The sequence below is a fragment of the Piliocolobus tephrosceles genome, chromosome 7 (genome assembly GCF_002776525.5).
Source record: "Piliocolobus tephrosceles isolate RC106 chromosome 7, ASM277652v3, whole genome shotgun sequence".
Classification (NCBI taxonomy): Eukaryota; Metazoa; Chordata; class Mammalia; order Primates; family Cercopithecidae; genus Piliocolobus; species Piliocolobus tephrosceles.
The window spans coordinates 121,553,250-121,570,225 of NC_045440.1; the positions used below are offsets into that span (position 1 = coordinate 121,553,250).

The window sequence follows — 16,976 nt, forward strand, 5'->3', positions numbered from 1 at the left end:
GAATTTTAAAGACACATGCAGCATATAAGAAATGGTGTTTTCAAGAAAAATGTACTCTCTGTCAGTAAAGCAAAAGCATCTCAGTATTACATACCCTCTGATTGGATTTTCAGATTGCTTCAGATATACAGACCTAGGAATAATTTTGGAAAATGGCCTTCCTAACCTTTGTAAAAACATAAAACATAATTTCTACTTAATCAAGTGTCATATGATTGTCACCAAATCTGAATCAATTGTTAAGGCCCACTACGAAGTCAAATCATTGCAATACAGGACGCCTGCTCTTTTACCTGTGCATCTTCAGTACTTCTACGCAATATCCCACAGGATTCTACAAACTAAAGAAGCCACGATTTTAAATGGAGGAAATGGAGGCCAGTGGAAGGAACAATTGTACACCTTCCCTTTGCTTTTCCCCACTTTGCTTTTTAATAAATGATAAATCTCAATATGAATTAATTAGCAGCCTGATAGCTCAATTAAGCCCTGTGTGACTCTATACTCTGGGGCAATGCTTCAATATCAGTTAGCAGAGTTTGAATGTAACCCGAGCAAAAAATGTAAGCCAAAAGTTTTATTCTATCAATCCTTTGGGAGAAAAACTATAATTAAAGGGGCAAAAAGGTTCAATATCTATGGACTGTTCAATGATAAAAAGATCATAATGTTTTTTCCTGTACCAATAAATTATTTGGATTTGTATTATGCAGCAAAACCCTTTGGTTCTTTTTAATTTGGCTTCAGTGATACTCATATCAAACACAATAGTAAAAACAGAAAAAGAAAGAAAAGAGGCCAGCAGCAGTGGCTCATGCCTATAATCCCAGCACTTTGGGAGGCTGAGGCAGGCGGATCACGAGGTCAGGAGATCGAGACCATTCTGGCCAACATGGTGAAACCCCATCTCTACTAAAAATACAACAATTAGCCAGACGCGGTGGTGTGTGCCTGTAATCCCAGCTACTCAGGAGGCTGAGGCAGGAGAATCACTTGAACCAGGGAGCGGGAGGTTACAGTGAGCCGAGATCATGCCACTGCAGCCTGGTGACAGACAGAGCAAGACTCTGTTTCAAAAAAAGAAAAAAGAAAAAGAAAATACCTTGGGAAAAAAAGGTTCATTGGAAGAAACTTCCCATTTGAACATGACAAGAAACTCTGGGTGAACTAGCAAATGAACACAATGAACTTGGAGTACGAACAGGAATGCCTGAGCTATAAAACAAAGAGAGTAACATTTAGAGACTCCATACTTTGAATATACCACATCAACAGTAGTAACATTCCCTTCGGTTAAATAAATGTAAATTTTTTTAATTTATGCAACAAACACTGAGCACTTCCTATGAGTCAGTCAGGCATGGTGCTGAGACTCTGAAGGTACAATGGTACGAGAGCTCAATGTCATTTTCCCAAAGAGGTCTTTCTTTCCCTCGATATTTAAAGCTGCAAAACTCTTCCTCATCCCCACTCTCACTTTGCATCCAAACTGCCTGTTGAACTCTTGAAAAACCTGGAACTTCGGCCAGCTGGGCGCGGTGGCTCACGCCTGTCATCCCAGCATTTTGGGAGGCCAAGGCGGGCAGATCACTTGAGGTCAGGAGTTCAAGATCAGCCTGGCCAACATGACAAAACCTCATCTCTACTAAAAATATAAAAAATTAGCTGGGCATGGTGGTAAATGCCTGTAATTCCAGCTACTCGGGAGGCTGAGGCAGGAGAATTGCTCGAACCTGGGAGGTGGGGGTTGCAGTGAGCCCAGATCACGCCACTGCACTCCAGCCTGGGCAAGAGAGCAAGACTCCTTCCCAAAAAATAAAAATAAATGAATAAAAATAAATACAAACCTGGAACTTCATCCCTAACTGGCCTGGACTGAGGCCTGGCTTCTTCAGAAGCTCCTCAGGAGAGTCTACTGTACAGTTAAGGTTGAGATCCACGGCCTTAACCCCCACCCCCTTCCATATGTTGCTTTACTTCACAACACCCAGCACCTTCTAATATAGGCCAAAGTGTATGTCATGAGCCTCAGCCTCCAGTCACTAGGCTGTGAGCATCTAGAGGGCAGGTCATTGCACCTTCTTCTTCACTGTTAAATGCCCAGTGCCTGCACACCGTAGGCACTCAATAAGTATCTGTTGAGTAAATTAACGAAAAACCAACACGAATCCTTCCCTCAGGTTCTGTGCAATCTACTGAAGAGAGAAAAACAAACAGCTAACTGAATGGAAAACCACAGCTGGGTGTTAAATGTTCTATATGAGCACATACCAGGAGAATTTGGCCTTGTCTGAGGCATCAAGGAAGTGACTCTGACAGAAGTCAGATGCAGCTGGGTGCTGGCTTTCCAGAAAGTGGAAAGAAGGTGTATGGGGAAAGCAGGGAGAAGGAAGACGAGTGTGGCTCTGCCCTGGGGCTGGGGATGAAGAGGCAGGCAGAGCTTGCCTGCCTTAGTAACATGTGAATTAACTATGAGACACCCCCAAGGCCCATTCACGCAGGGTGGTGATTATATTTTCTATCAGTGGCACTGTGGATGATTTCTACCAATAGGTCGGGACGCTGAAATGTGTGCAGGAAGTGTGCCTGCTATACCTCCAAGCTGGGCCCCCACTAGGAGTGTGAAATGCCCAACATACCTGCCAGGGCAAGCATAGGGCAAGAGATGAGATGTCCGTTGTCCCCTCCTGGGCCCCTCCCTTCTCCAAACCCTAATATCCATATGCCACACCTTAGGAAGGCAGGGCCAGCCCTAGCCCTAGGCTAGCTCCTCTCTTCACCTGAGCCCACAGCCCAAGTCATTCTAGATACTAGTCCATCAAGAAGAGCTCGCACTACAGGCCTACACCACAGGCTCAGCAAACTTATCATTTCACCTAGGTTTAAACTGATATGCATTATGAAAACCCAGAAATCAGAGTTAGCAACAAATAGTAGAAATCAAATGCTAATCCAAAGGAGACCCTGTCTCTCTGGAGCCCTGGTGGAAATTGCTAAAGTTGGTAGACAAGTTTTCAAATGGACATCTTACTCTGAAGACCACCGATATATTTTATTAACCATACGGTTTTCAAACAAGTTATAAAACCCGTTACTTCTTTTTCTACATTCTTAAACAAAGGACAGTGAACACAAATGATGTATCAGAGTCAATACTGTACCATGCTATAGTTCAACAAATATCCACAGAAGCTGTGCTTGGTGGCAGGCAGGGCAGTAGGTGTTGGACTTGGAAGCACACTCATTCCTGAGGAGCATGTAGAACACATTCTTGGGCATTGAGCCAGCTGTTCTTAAATTGCCATGGTCCTTTACTTCTTCTGGGCATTACAGTTTATAATTTCTTGGCCCACTTCCTTATATTTGGGTTACCAGCTGTCTTTTCTTCCCAGTACTATCCGCAAGAATCCCTCTTTCATTTTTAAATGTACTGCTTCTAATCTATTGTAGGTTGAGAAACCAGATTACCTAACAGGTTAGAATTATCTCTCTAAAGTGAGATTAAATAAATTCTAAGTAAGAAACCCAAGTGATACTCTATAAATCAATCATACTGTTGTTTGTGAATGTGTGGTCTTTATGACATCAGTTCCAGCTGTTCAAAAGCAGTACAGTGCTGTGGTTAAGGACACAGGTTCAAAAGTCAGAGGGCCTCAGTTCATCTGCTACATGGATGCTCTTAGGCAAACCACTATTAAAGACTGTCTGCTTCAGTTTCTTCATCTGTAAAATGGAGATAAAGGGGGTATCTTCCTGCTAGGTGGACATAAAGATTAAAGAAGATACTTCCCATTATCCTGCACACAGGATGCCCTCAGATATAAGTTGCTGTTGCTGTTATCCTCATCATCAACTGGGGTCAAATATGTGCATGCCAACAGGATATGGCTTCAACAGCGCCTGCCACAGCCAACTTCCTCTAACCACAGTCCTCTGTTCCAGGAAGCAACTTTTTTTTTTTTTTTTTTTCTGCAAAAGGATGACCACCAATGAAATCGAGAGTGGCAATGTGACAGGGCAGTCGTTTCACTGACCAGGTCACCACCATACCCAAGACATAGGCAAATATGAATGGCTCTCCCCAGAAGGAGCAATGCTTACTGGTAAAGTCAATCCGACTGGTCTCCTCCAGGCCCTGGATGAGAGATTCAGGAAAGACTGGCCAGTGGTGGAAAGACACACACAGGGCCAGAGGTGCTAGCCAAGCGAGACATGAAGGCATAGAGCAGGAACAAAGGAGCCTGGCCCAGGTATTGTGGTGGGTCCTGGGAACTTACTAGAGCAGTTTCAGTTCAGTTTCTGTCCCATGTCCCCTCACAATAAATCCCAAAACTTAAGGTAGCCCAAGTGATTTTCTGCTCTTTGCAACCTAAGGGCCTACTGAATCGGCCGAGGGAGACTACCCAGTAGCTGAGCTCCACTCACACAAGGTGTCCCTCCAAATGTTACCCTCAACTGTTGAGGGCTTAAAAGTCAACTGGAGGCCGGGTGCAGAGGCTCACACCTGTATTCCCAGCACATTGGGAGGCTGAGGCTGGTGGATCACGAGGTCAGGAGATCGAGACCATCCTGGCTGACACGATGAAACCACGTCTATTCAAAATACAAAAATTAGCTGGGCGTGGTGGCATGCACCTGTAGTCCCAGTTACTCGGGAGGCTGAGGCAAGAGAATCACTTGAACCTGGGAGGCAGAGGTTGCAGTGAGTTGAGATCGTGCCACTGCACTCCAGCCTAGCAACAGAGCGAGACACCGTCTCAAAAAAAAAAAGAAAAGAAAAGAAAAAAAAAAGTCAACTGCGAAAGAGATCACTTGCATTAATAGAGCAGTCAACCAGGGAACCTGAAGGCCATGGAGTCAAGGAAGTGTCTGACTGCCCCAGGGATCCCCCTCAACTGCTTCCACCCCTACCCCCCAACACAAGCAAGTCCCAGCTTGAAGACCCCTATAGGTCTTTATAGAAACAATGGCTGGACTTCCAGGGCACCTACCACAATTTCCTGAGGACTTCAGTATCAAAGTAGAGATAAGTTATTGCTGTGGCTTAGTTAGGAAGAGCTAAGTTTCGAAACTAAATGAACCTCTGTACTTGATTAGAAAATAGCAGGAAGGTGAGTTTAATAATACCACCGCCGCCCTGTAGAGCACATTAACCTTTACAAGGTACAGTCTCACACACTCCACCTCATTTGATCTTAACAACCCTACAAGACCAGTATTATGATCTCCATTTCCAGATGTGGAAACTGAGGCTGAGAAGTTAAAAACCTAGTCCAGAAATTTTTGGGGATCAGCTACTGTTTTGGTGCAGGGCCGCAGGCTCTCCCTTCTAAAGGGCTTCACAGAAGACAAAAGGGTACACAAAAAGAGGCTGTGCATCCTCACAAATTTCTCCTTTTTTGTCTGTTTTTAAATCACTTAGAATAGTGCCTCCTTTACATTTAAAATCCCAGGCCTTACTTAGATGCTCAGAGATCAAAACAACCTGTCCAAATTTACCTCCTATGGTCCATGGAGTCAGCAACCAAAGAGAAAATGGAAACAAATGCCTTGATAAACTGAATACAATTAGCTAGAAGAGTAACAGCTACCTAGGTAAGGCCTGCAGATTCTGAAATCCCAGGCAAGGGTATGTGCACAGTGCTTGGAGAGAAGTCTGGGGATGTCTGCTCAGTAAGAGACCAGGGAGGATTCTGGCTGGAGAAAAACAAAACTTCAAAGGGAACAGAGCAGTGGAGCTTCAAAGGCGCCCTGGCAGGACCAATTAACACCTACAAATGTTTATCTAGGCAGTCATTTAATGATGGCTACTTCACTAAATGGGTGTTCACCTTAGAAACAGCTATAGCCCAGAATGGGATGGGAGTGGGGAGGTAGCGGGGACAGGACAGGAAGTTCTGTACTGTGTTTTGAGAGAGAGACCCTAGTCAAGAGGAAAACACTCAACAAGGTGAAACTCATGACAGACTATCTCTAATGAGGGAAAAAAAAAAAAAACAAGTTAAATATGTAAGAAGGCTGGGTGCTGTAGCTCACACCTGTAATCCATCCGAGGTCAGGAGTTAGCCAGGCGTGGTGGTGGGTGCCTGTAATCCCATCTACTCTGGAGTCTGAGGCAAGAGGACCTCTCGAACTCAGGAAGGGAAGGTTGCGGTAAGCCAATATCGCACCACTGCAGTCCAGCCTGGGTGACAGAGTGAGAGTCTGTCTCAAAATAATAATAAATAAGTAAAATATATGTAAGAAAATGTAAATGGTGAGACAAACTCTGGTCCAACCATGGGTTAGGAAAAAAAAAAAATCACACCTTAAAAATCCTATTTTCAAAACAATGTAGCAGAACAGAAAAATGTCCTTGGATAATGTTAAGAAGAAAACAACATCCAAAAATACATTTAAAGTCTGACGACTTTACAAAACTGACAGACTAGAATGGTAAGGTGAACGGGTAGGAGTTTGTTTTGTTTGCCGAAGTAGCCCTAGCTCCAACACATATGTGTCTAGAACAAACAAGACACTTAAGAAAAATGTGTTGAATTCATTATTTACTCACCATTAATTAAATAATAATTAACGTATCTATCCAGGGTACTTGGATATGCAGAGACAGAGCTATATAAACATATAGGTATATACATGTGCTAGAACAGACTACATCAAAGTTTACCAACAGTGGCTAACACTTAGAATTAGGAAAGAAATTTAATTACGTATTCCAATCTTCTGTATTTTCCCAATCTTCCACAAAGGCTATGCATACTTTTTCTTTCTTTTTTTCTTTGAAAGACAAGGTCAGCCGGGCTCGGTGGCTCATACCTGTAATCCCAGCACTTTGGGAGGCCGAGGTGGCCGGATCACCTGAGGTCGGGAGTTCGAGACCAGCCTGACCACATGGAGAAACCCCATCTCTACTAAAAATACAAAATTAGCCGGGTGTGGTGGCACATGCCTCTAATCCTAGCTATCCGGGAGGATGAGGCAGTAGAATCACTTGAACCCGGGAGGAAGAGGTTATGGTGAGACGAGATTGTGCCACTGCACTCTAGCCTGGGCAACAAGAGGGAAACCGTCTCAAAAAAAAAAAGAAAGAAAAGAAAGAAAAGAAAAGAAAAGAAAAAAGGAAGGAAGGAAGGAAGACAGACAAGGTCTTGCTCTATTGTCCAGGGTGGAGTGCAGTGGTGCCATCATTGGTCACCGCAACCTCAATGTCCCAGACTCAAGCAATCCTCCCACCTCAGTCACCCAAGCAGCTGGGACTACAGGTGTGCACCACCATGCCCAGCTAATTTGTTGATCTTTAGTAAAGATAAGATCTCACTGTGCTACCCAGGCTAGTATGATCTAGAACTCCTGGGCTCAAGTAATCCTCCCACCTTGGCCTCCCAAAGTGCTGGGATTACCGGTATGAGCCACTGTGCTCAGTCTGTGTATAACGTTTATAATGTTTTAAGCACTGTTTTTCTTTTAAAGAGCCTTAGGTCCTGGAGGTGCTGGGTGTGGTATGTTCCAGAACCAGAATATTCCCGTAGGCCTTTCATTTCTATTCTATTGGATCACAATATCTACCTAGGGCAGCAGTCACTCTGATCCCCATCCACCTGCAGTGACATCTCCAGGGTTCACTTTCACTTAGAATCACAGAGGGACACCCTGCAGGATGCTATGAGTAGGGGAAAGGTCATGCAGACAGATTGCTAATCAGCTTCCTCACTTTTCTCAGAAGAACCCTAGGAGAGAATTAGAAGCAGAAGCTACACAGAAACAATTCCAATGCCCCTTGAACAGAAAAGTTCAAGGAGTTCAGTGCTTAAATGTCAGATTTAGGAGCCATCTTTATGACATCTCTGAGCCAAACTTTTTCCTCGGGAAACATGTTCATAAAGTAAAGCCAAGCAAAAAAGATCCATATACAAACACCTGACTCATGCTTCCCTAGTTAAAAGTTAATACGTAACATGTAGAAACTGTTTGATTCCTTAAGGTGGTAACATTTTGTAGAAGAGAAGGGACTTTGGAATCTAAGTACCCTGGTAGGAATCCTGTCATTTACTCACTAGATGTGACAGTGAGCTTGTTACTTTACTCTTTCAGGGGCCTACATTCTAATCTGTAAAATGGGGCTATAACCTAACTCATGCTGTTGTTGAAAGGTTATATGAACTAATAACGGTAAATTCAAATAACAGGTACTAAAATCTTCTAGTTTGGAGGGAATCCCTGTTTATTACAGGAACCTGGTCAAGGTGGAAGAGCTTTTAAATAAAAACAATTACAGGTTGAATATATGTGATCCGAAATGAATGTTGGTTATCCCTTATCTAAAGAAAGTTAATTCCGCACAACCTGAAGCATGTACATGTTCCATGCAGGGGGTTGGCACACCTGTTCTGATGACGTGGCCACTGCATACGACATTCACATCACAACCGAGAGAGAAAAAAAAAAAAATGCACTATTTTTTTCTTCCAGAGCATGAAGGAAGCGCTAGGTAATTATTACATGGCAATAGCTACTTCTCAAACACCTTTTTCACAAAATACTTTGTTTCAAATACACAATTCAGGCTGAGAAGGAAGGACTTGGCCTAAAATGCTTGAAATGCTTGAGACCAAAAGTGTTTCAAATCTTGGATTTTTTTAGACTTTTGAGATATCTGCATTGTATACTTAGAGTTGGACATCCCTACTTCAAAACTATGAAATCCAAAATGCTCATGTCAGTGGTCAAAAGTTTCAGATTTTGGAGCATTTTGGACCTTTCGATTAGGGAAGCTCAACCTGTAGTTATTAACCTCATGGAAACATAAGCTTCCGTGTTCGTGTTTGAACATGAAACATGTCCAGGAGCCTGCAGAAGCCAATGACCACTTTGTCTCACCTGGTTCATTCTGAATACTCGGTGCTACAAAGCGAATGCAGTGAGGTAGCAATGAATGTTCTTTTCTCGGTGAAAAGAACAGAGAACTTGGGCCAGAAAACCTGGGTTTTAGCCTCAGTTCAGCCACTTACAGGCTGCGTAGCCTCAGGTGAGCCACCTTACCACTGTTTGCCTCCGTTTACACACCAGCAACATAGCCTGAGAAGATACCTTCAAGACGGTTGTGAGCAAAGCAGCCAGGCCCTACCAAGCACAACTTCTGCGGTGACACTGGCATATTAAAGGTCATTATTGGCAGGTGTTTCTATCACTGTGTTCTGGGAAGGCAGATCCTCAAGCCTTCTGACAGAAAGAACTACCACCACCTGCAGGTGTAGCATCTCCCCTTTTGCCATCCAAAGCTGCTGTCACAGTTGGGGGACCAAAGGTGGCCTCCAATAGGCAGGACCTGCCCAAACCTTAGTAGCAAGCCATTATTTGTAGAGTAAAATCCTGCAGGCCCCTAGCTTAGGTCACAGACTCCACGGAAACCTGCATTTGCTAGGCCAAATCCAGTAATAATACAAATGTCCCTAAAAGTAGCAAATAACACCCCAACCTTTACTCAGGGATTCCTCGTGATTGAGGTTGTCAGGTGCTCTCCAGAAAGCAGGTTTAGAAAGAGGTGAGAAAGGAAGGAGAGGAGAGAACCAGAATCTCAGTGTCAGAAGACAAACTTGCCAACTTCATAATTTTCCATAGGGCTGCCCTACCTTATTTTTTAACTGCGCTAATTGGGTTTATTTTAGAAATGCTTTTGTGCTATTGTACAACTGTGGGGAGAAAGGCGGTAATGTTTTACATTTAAAACCTGAGAATCGCAATTCCCACCTTTCATTTTGGAGAAGGAAAACATTCATCTAAGGTTGACTGCTGGATCATGAACTTGCTCAAGGTGTCTGTTAATACAGTTTGGGATAATGAGGAAGAAAAGAAAAAAGCATTTAGCATTTTTACTTGCCTTGCACATATTTTCTTTTTGCTGTAAGTGCATGTAATTCAACTTATTATTCAGTCAATGCACGGTCTATTCCCTAAACCCCTTAGGGCCAAATTGAAAGGTTCAAAAAACTCCTACTTAGACTAAACAGCTCCACAGACCTACCCAACTAAACAAACAGGCAAAATGTAAACTCCCAGAGCAAGACTTTGTAAGTCTGAGGATGCCCTCAGTGGGAGGTGTGTGTCAGCCCCTGAAACCATATGACAAACTGTATACGTGCTTTTATTTATTCACTTATTTATTTTTGCAAAGGTTGTCCTCCAAGTTTTCATCAGATTACTGAAGAATTCTAAGAGAAAGCCCATAAGAAACGCCATTAATAAGGATCTCCTCGTGGCTGGTGAATTTTCAAGGGTGCCTGAGAGTAGAAATGAAAGACTGCAGATCAAGGCAAAATTCAGGGGGCCTGCATTCTAGTGCTACCCTTGTCACTAAACAGTTTTCTTGCCTTAAGTAAATCCCTGAAACGTTCTGTCCCTCAGTTTCTACATCTGTAAAAATCAGGATGTTGGAAGTTGAATTATCACTTATCTCCAAGACACTTAAAGATACCAGGATGGTGAGGTACAATGTTAGCAAACACAGAAAAAGGAAAATATCAAAAAGAATTGCACACAATCTTGCCTGTTCCCAGAAAAGCTTTAAATATTCACCCTTGCTTTCCTTGGAGGGGGTCAAAGATAGAAGCCACCTCTCCTCTCCCTCTCTTTCTTCTATTTCAAGCAGCTGAATCTAAAGTTTCACAGTAATGCCCTTTGTCAGGATACGAACTACGAAGTTCATGTAAAAATACAGTAATTCTATAAGGAGGCATAAGCAGCTGAAAGAACATAAAATACAAAGCATTTCTCTAAAGCATCATTACAACTCATCTAATTACTGCAGTGACTTACTTTAGCTGCCATTATCCACATGTGTTAAAATATATAACTGATAAAAATAATTACAGATATCATAAAAATTGATATTTTAATACAATCCTGGACATCTGGGTCAAAAAAATGACAAAAGAAATTTATTTTCTCTCTATTACAAGAGAAAAGTATTTTCTTTCATTCCTTGTAGCTAGCTCTTCTATACCTTTGCAATCAACGTCTAATTTTCACAAAGGCACAGGTGAGACAGAAGTCATCGCTCATTCAGCACTCAATTCTTTACCGACACATAATATTCTATTTCACCAAAAGCAACCTCTTTTTAGTTGATACATTTGTATATACTCTATATTTGTATATACTGGAACTTGACCATAACACTATACATTTTCAGTCTAGTCATTAGACCCCATAAAGTTTAGGCCAAAGGAAACTTACAGGTGATTGCTTGAGGGAGCAAATTAAATGGAAGCTTTTTTCGCCATGGACACTTGCTAATAAGCTAGATGAAAATTGATTGTATTTACAAGCCATTACCAAATGAGTGCTTACAGCACCCCTGAAGCAGTCTAAAACCCACTCTACAGAACCCAAACTCATGCTCAAGGTGACTAATCAAAAGTCACAACATGAGTCAGTATGAGCAGCCAGACTTACACAGATCACATCTACAGACCTAACTTCAATATCACCTCCACCTAAAGCACTAGAGAGATTGGCATACCTTGACTTGAGGAGTTCTGCATCTCACATATGTAAGGCTATCTTCCAGAAAGCATCAATATAAGTAACACAGTAGTGGCTCTTACGCCAGAGCACAGCACACGTAGCTTGCTCCGCTAGCGTATCTCCAAATTTAAGAGTTCTTGCTTCATCTTCATGTGTTCCAAAATCAAGAATAAAAGGCAATAAAGTTTGTAAGCACCATTTCTCGAAGACAAATAATTCTGCTAACCCACTGAGACTAATGAGTCAAAACTGCAGGTGTAGCAGGCGAGTGAATGTAACCCTTTTGCAGCACCATCCCGGGCTATCATGCAAGTTTAGGGCTGGAAGGTATGCAAAAGGGGAACAGAATGAAAATCCAGAAGTGTCCCTGCCAAAGAGATCCCTGTTTGGGAGAAAGAGCAAACTTGCTTTTCTACTAAATGCCACTTTTCTGATCAGACCCAATCCTGAGGTCCTGACCCCTTGTGGTCTTTAAACATAAACCAAAGTGTGTGTGTCATATTTCTTCGCCTGATCATAAAGAGGTCAAAAATTAGTTAAATTTAGTAAAACTTAAAGTTTTAAAGAAACCAACCCCTTCCTCCATTGCTGATGTCTGGAAAATGCTTCCATTCCGCAGAAAACGTAGAAATGTAATATTTATTTTGGGAATAAAAGGGTAAGAAAGATATTGTTCACTTGGATTAAGGGTATTTTCCAATATATGTAATTCAAATTTCCTAAGCTGAAATCTCAGCTTTAGCCCTTTTAGAAGGATGAAGAACAGAATCCTTCCACAGAATTCTGTGAGACTGCTTTAGAAGACACTGAAAGGTTAGACTTCATCTCGAGTTACTCCACCATAAACCAGACAAAGAAATTCCTGAAAGGCTATAAGCATTTTTTTCTTACAAGCACCCACAGGAATAGGTCAATGTAAATGTCGTATAAACAAAGCAGTTCATTACTAACCATAGTTTAAATGTCTTTTATGAGAAAACTGTAATCCATTGCAATTGCACATTCACACATAACTGCCCCTGGATGAGAGGAAAATATGGATTCATAATTGATCTTAGTCTCCGGCTTTTCTTATACCTGAAAAGCAAAAGGTATTGAGGGTTGGAAAGCTGAATCTGAATGCTTGTTACTTTCTCCTTCACTCTCTATGATCAAGTCTTGGAGGACTTTAATTTCCCTTCCAATCACTCCTATAGAGGCCCTAGTGTCTGAAAAAATGCACAGACAACAATCAAACCTTTCATTTTAAGGCCAGTTTCCCACCATACCCCTTCCTGTTCCAATCAGGTCTGCGAAGCATTTCCCCTATTCTGCATTTCATGAATCAGTTGCAAAATCTGCCAACCTCTGCCAGTTCCTCTTGTACTCAGCTGAGAGGTTCCCCTTCCTTCCCTGGGTAGCACAAGGCTGCTCTGGTTTTTAACTGGCGTAACGTGGAAATGCACTGTAGGAACTCACTAACTCTTTCACAGCCAGATACAAGTGAGAGTCTGGGCGGCAACCCCACCTACTAGGAAACCGGCTCACCAAGCTCAGGGTAAAGCAGATTTGTGGAATCTAAGCTTTGACTCCAAATCCCCTGTCAGTTACTGTCACTGGGAGGGAAAAGGAAGACTGAAAAGGTCTACAAAGTAACCAATTCAGTTACTTAGCAACTGGACAAAACTTGCCTCACTACAGAGGGTAAGGAGGCATCTCACACCCATTCAAAGAGTAACTGTCTACAATTTATATGCAAATAGATAAAGACAAAAGGGAACGGGAAATCTAAATTAGCAACTGGAGTTTAGACAGTGGGACTGAGGCCCAGATTTAAAAAAAAAAAAAAAAAGTTTATCCTAGGAAAGAGACAGGACATGTACAGAAATGAAGGGATGAATGAATGAATGCATGCATGCATGCAAAGCCACAGGCCCAACAAGTTTACAGTCTCCCTTCATAAAAGTCAAAGCCATGGGGGAGAGAGGAAAGGGCCACACAAAGTTCGATAAAATTTAAACACTTCTACTGCTAACATGAATTACAGGCTTACAGAAAATGTGAAGTTGGGAAAACTCCTGGGAAAGTAGGTACCCCCGCTCATGAGAAAAGCAAAAAAAAAAAAAAAGCAGCACTCTTGGTGGAAGGTCTCTGGACTTTGGATAGATCACAGCCTCTCCGGGTCTCTAGACACCCTCAGAAACACCCTCCAGTACCCATGCCTGAAGTGCAGTTACTAAACTTGGATCAAACCCCGACTCTTAACAGGAGACACGCCGCCCTGCACGTTTCCTAAGCAAGAGGGAGATACTGTCACCTACTTGGCTTGGCAAGGTGCTCCAGGCTTTTCGGTTTGCCCGAGGAGCTCCAACTCTCTGTCCCCGGCCTCTAGCTGCACACCTGAGCCGGATTTGCTCAGTTCCAGGCTAAAAAGAGGGAAGAGGACTGAGGGCTCATCCGCCCCCACCCCATCCCCCAACTTCACACCTGGACCAAGGCCGGCAGGGCCCAAGGCTGACTCCCAAAGACACGCCAGCCCAGACACTTACTTCTCATACTCGGTGTTGTCTCTGTCACAGCGAGAATCCTTGTGCTTTTGCCAGTCTTTGCCATGCTTGCAGGTGGTGAGGAGCACAACGTCCTCCCCGTTATGGACGTGATATAAGGCATTCCTGGTGTCTGACCCTATCCCTGTCAGGTACCTCTTCCCCTTGAATACCAGCATGTACTTCCTGAGAGGAGGGATGGTGTTGAACTTCAAAAACCCCCTCTCCCCTCCTGTCCTAGGATGATCCTTAGAAAACAGGGGAATAGAAACATCAAAGTTGGGTCGGAAGTTTTCAGTACTGATGCTGGCTTTGGCCAGCATCGCCTGGCCGATGTCAAACCCCACGTCCTCGGTGTAGTCAGGCCAAGTGCCGGAATATAAATTAAAAATTAAATGATTCCTACCATTGTTCCACAAGTGGAGACTCTGCACTTTGGATCTCAAATTGTGCACATACTGAGGTGACAACTGGTCTCTGTCTAAAGTATCCAGACTCAGGACAAAGAGGCACGCCTGGCTGGGGTCCGAGGTGTAGAACCTGGAGCCCTCGATGGCCGCTAGAATGTTTTGGTAACTTTCGGCGATTTTCTCCCCTTTTTGCTGCGGGTATACGTAGACTTTGAAGCCGTTTTTCTTGCAAAGGGTGAAATCGAAGCAGGACTCCATGCGGCACTTCTTGCCTTTGTAGATGCTCGAGTTGGCATCTCGCTTCTGCCGGGGGGAAATGTGCACGCTAGAATCCTCGTTTTCCAATTGATCCCAAGGAACGAAGGGGCGCAGAGCGTCCGGGAAGCGGGGCCAGAAATGATCCGGACTGGGGTGGTGCAAGCCATTCCGACCGCTGTGCTCTTCTCTCCGGCTGTGGCTCCTCGATGCCCTAAACTGCAAGCCTCCGAAATAAAACAAAAGGGCGAGACAAGAGCCAGCTGAGAGCAGGATGAAATAGCGTTTTTTGGCCTGCATGTGTCCTGCCTGGGTCAAGAGGATTGTAAATAAACACAAGAATCACCCAAGTTTCCCAATCAACACTTTCAGCTCCAGTCCGCCATCTTCCCGCCTGTAAAGACTTCAAACTCTCCGCTCCCACCTTCTCTGGATGCCTTTCCCCAAGCCGTGGACTGATCCAGCGCATGTGGGCGATTTCTTTAACTTTCTCCCCTTCGGTCTTTCATCTTTGGGTTGCACAATGCACGGGAGAGAGCGGGGCTGAATATCTCGCACCCAGGGCGGGCGAGCAGCGGACTGTAATTTTCTTGCATGCAACAAGACGGAGGAAAAGAAAGAGAGAGGGGAGAAAAAAAAAAAGCTCCCGATACCCAATCAATGGCAAGACGAAGTGATTGCCTTGCCTCTCGGATTCCTCTCGGCAGCGTGGAAAATGAGCCCCGGGAAGGCAACTTCAACTCATCCACCACTCTCCGTGCAGAGCACTCCGGTTCCAACAAGTCAGCCGATCCCGGGTTCAGCCGGCTAGTGCATCTTGCAGCTGGGGCGCCGTAACCTCACAAATCCCTGCATCTCTCTTTATTCCCTTCTGCAGCGGCTCCAAGACTCCGGCGGTGTTTACTCCTGCGCTCGCGGGGCCGGCCCCCGGGACGCGCGGCGGCCCGGCTGGAGGCGGCGGTGGCGGCGGCGCTGGGTGGCGGCGGCGGCGCGTCCTCCCCGCGGGCAGTGCCGGCCCAGAGCGGCGCTTCGCAGGCCCCCGCGCGACCGCTGCCGACCGCCGCGTTCGGTCGCCGAATGTTACCCGGTTCTGAATGTTACACTTACACATTCCATTCCCGACACGACAGCGCTGACCTCATCCATCCACGCAGCCCGCGCTGCCATTGGCCGAGCGTCACGTCCGGGGGGGGCGGTGCTTCCGCTGCGCCCATTCATAACCCCCGGCCGCCGGCCGAGCGCCGGCGCGGCGTTGGGGGCGCTGGGGGCGCGGAGATCCGGAGTTGCCAGGTGGCGTGCGGCCGGCGGGCTGCTGGGCAGGTGGAGCGCGGGGTGGCCCGGTGCGAGCCCCACGGCCCCTCGGCGCGCCCAGGCCCGGATCTCGGCCTGCACCGTGCCCGGGACCAGAGGCGCCTGCGGAAACGCGGCGGCTGGGGAAGGAGGCACCGGCAGGGGCCCCGTGTCGCGCGGCCCCGGGCGCCCTGGAGAATCCGGTCTCCTGGGCTGCCTGCCGGAACGCCTAGAGAAAGATGCTTTGAAAGAGGGAAGCATGGAGGAAAGGAAGACTTCATAGAAAAGGGCAGCCGATCCGAAAGCTGCCTCTCCCAGCACTCCCTCCACAATCCGAGATCCAATATTTCAATTTTCTGCTAAGCAGTAAAACAGCATCCCATCCCATTACTCCTCCCCTACATAGCACATCTTTTTTTAAAACCAAGGAAACACCCCAAACCCCAACAATAAAGAGGAATTATTACAATCAAGAGGAATTGTTGCAATTCTTCATGCCTGCCTCTGTGTGCTAAGAGTATAAGACAGCTATCCTAAATCCTCATTATCTACTTAGGCAGCCTTGCCTGAACCCGCTCTATTATGAAGAAGGCTTCCAAGAGATCTGATCACAGAGAAAAAAGAAATTTTCTAATGGCTGCAGAGAAACCAGTTAATTTAAGCTTGCCCCAGCCCTCAAAGTGATGTTATTCTCTTGGTGATGGTGGTGGTGGTGGTGGTGGTTTTCAAGATATCTCTTAAGGACATATGACTGGTAGAACTGCCAACTGTCCCAGCTATAGAAGGGAAACTTGCATCAGGAAAACGACCTTATTTACAATTAGTGCCAAACAGTTAGTTGGTCCTTCCCTCATTGACCTCGCACTCCTTGGCCCTAGCTCCTGCCACCCCCAATGGAAAAACTTCATTGGATAACTCAGGTAACCAACTAGCAGTCCCACTAAAGATCCTCCAGGTCCACAAAGATGTACTA

The 16,976-nt window shown here is 44.9% G+C and overlaps 1 protein-coding gene across 1 annotated transcript in view; it reads right to left on the minus strand.

Moving 5' to 3' along the window:
• The window catches only part of EXT1 (exostosin glycosyltransferase 1), a 318,838-nt gene extending 303,043 nt beyond the window's left edge, over positions 1 to 15,795 (minus strand). The window contains exon 1 of the mRNA XM_023224809.2: positions 14,052 to 15,795. Within this exon, the coding sequence (XP_023080577.1) occupies positions 14,052 to 15,013 (962 nt within the window). The 5' untranslated portion in view covers positions 15,014 to 15,795. The remainder of the gene's footprint in view (positions 1 to 14,051) is intronic.
• Between the last annotated feature and the right edge of the window lie 1,181 nt (positions 15,796 to 16,976).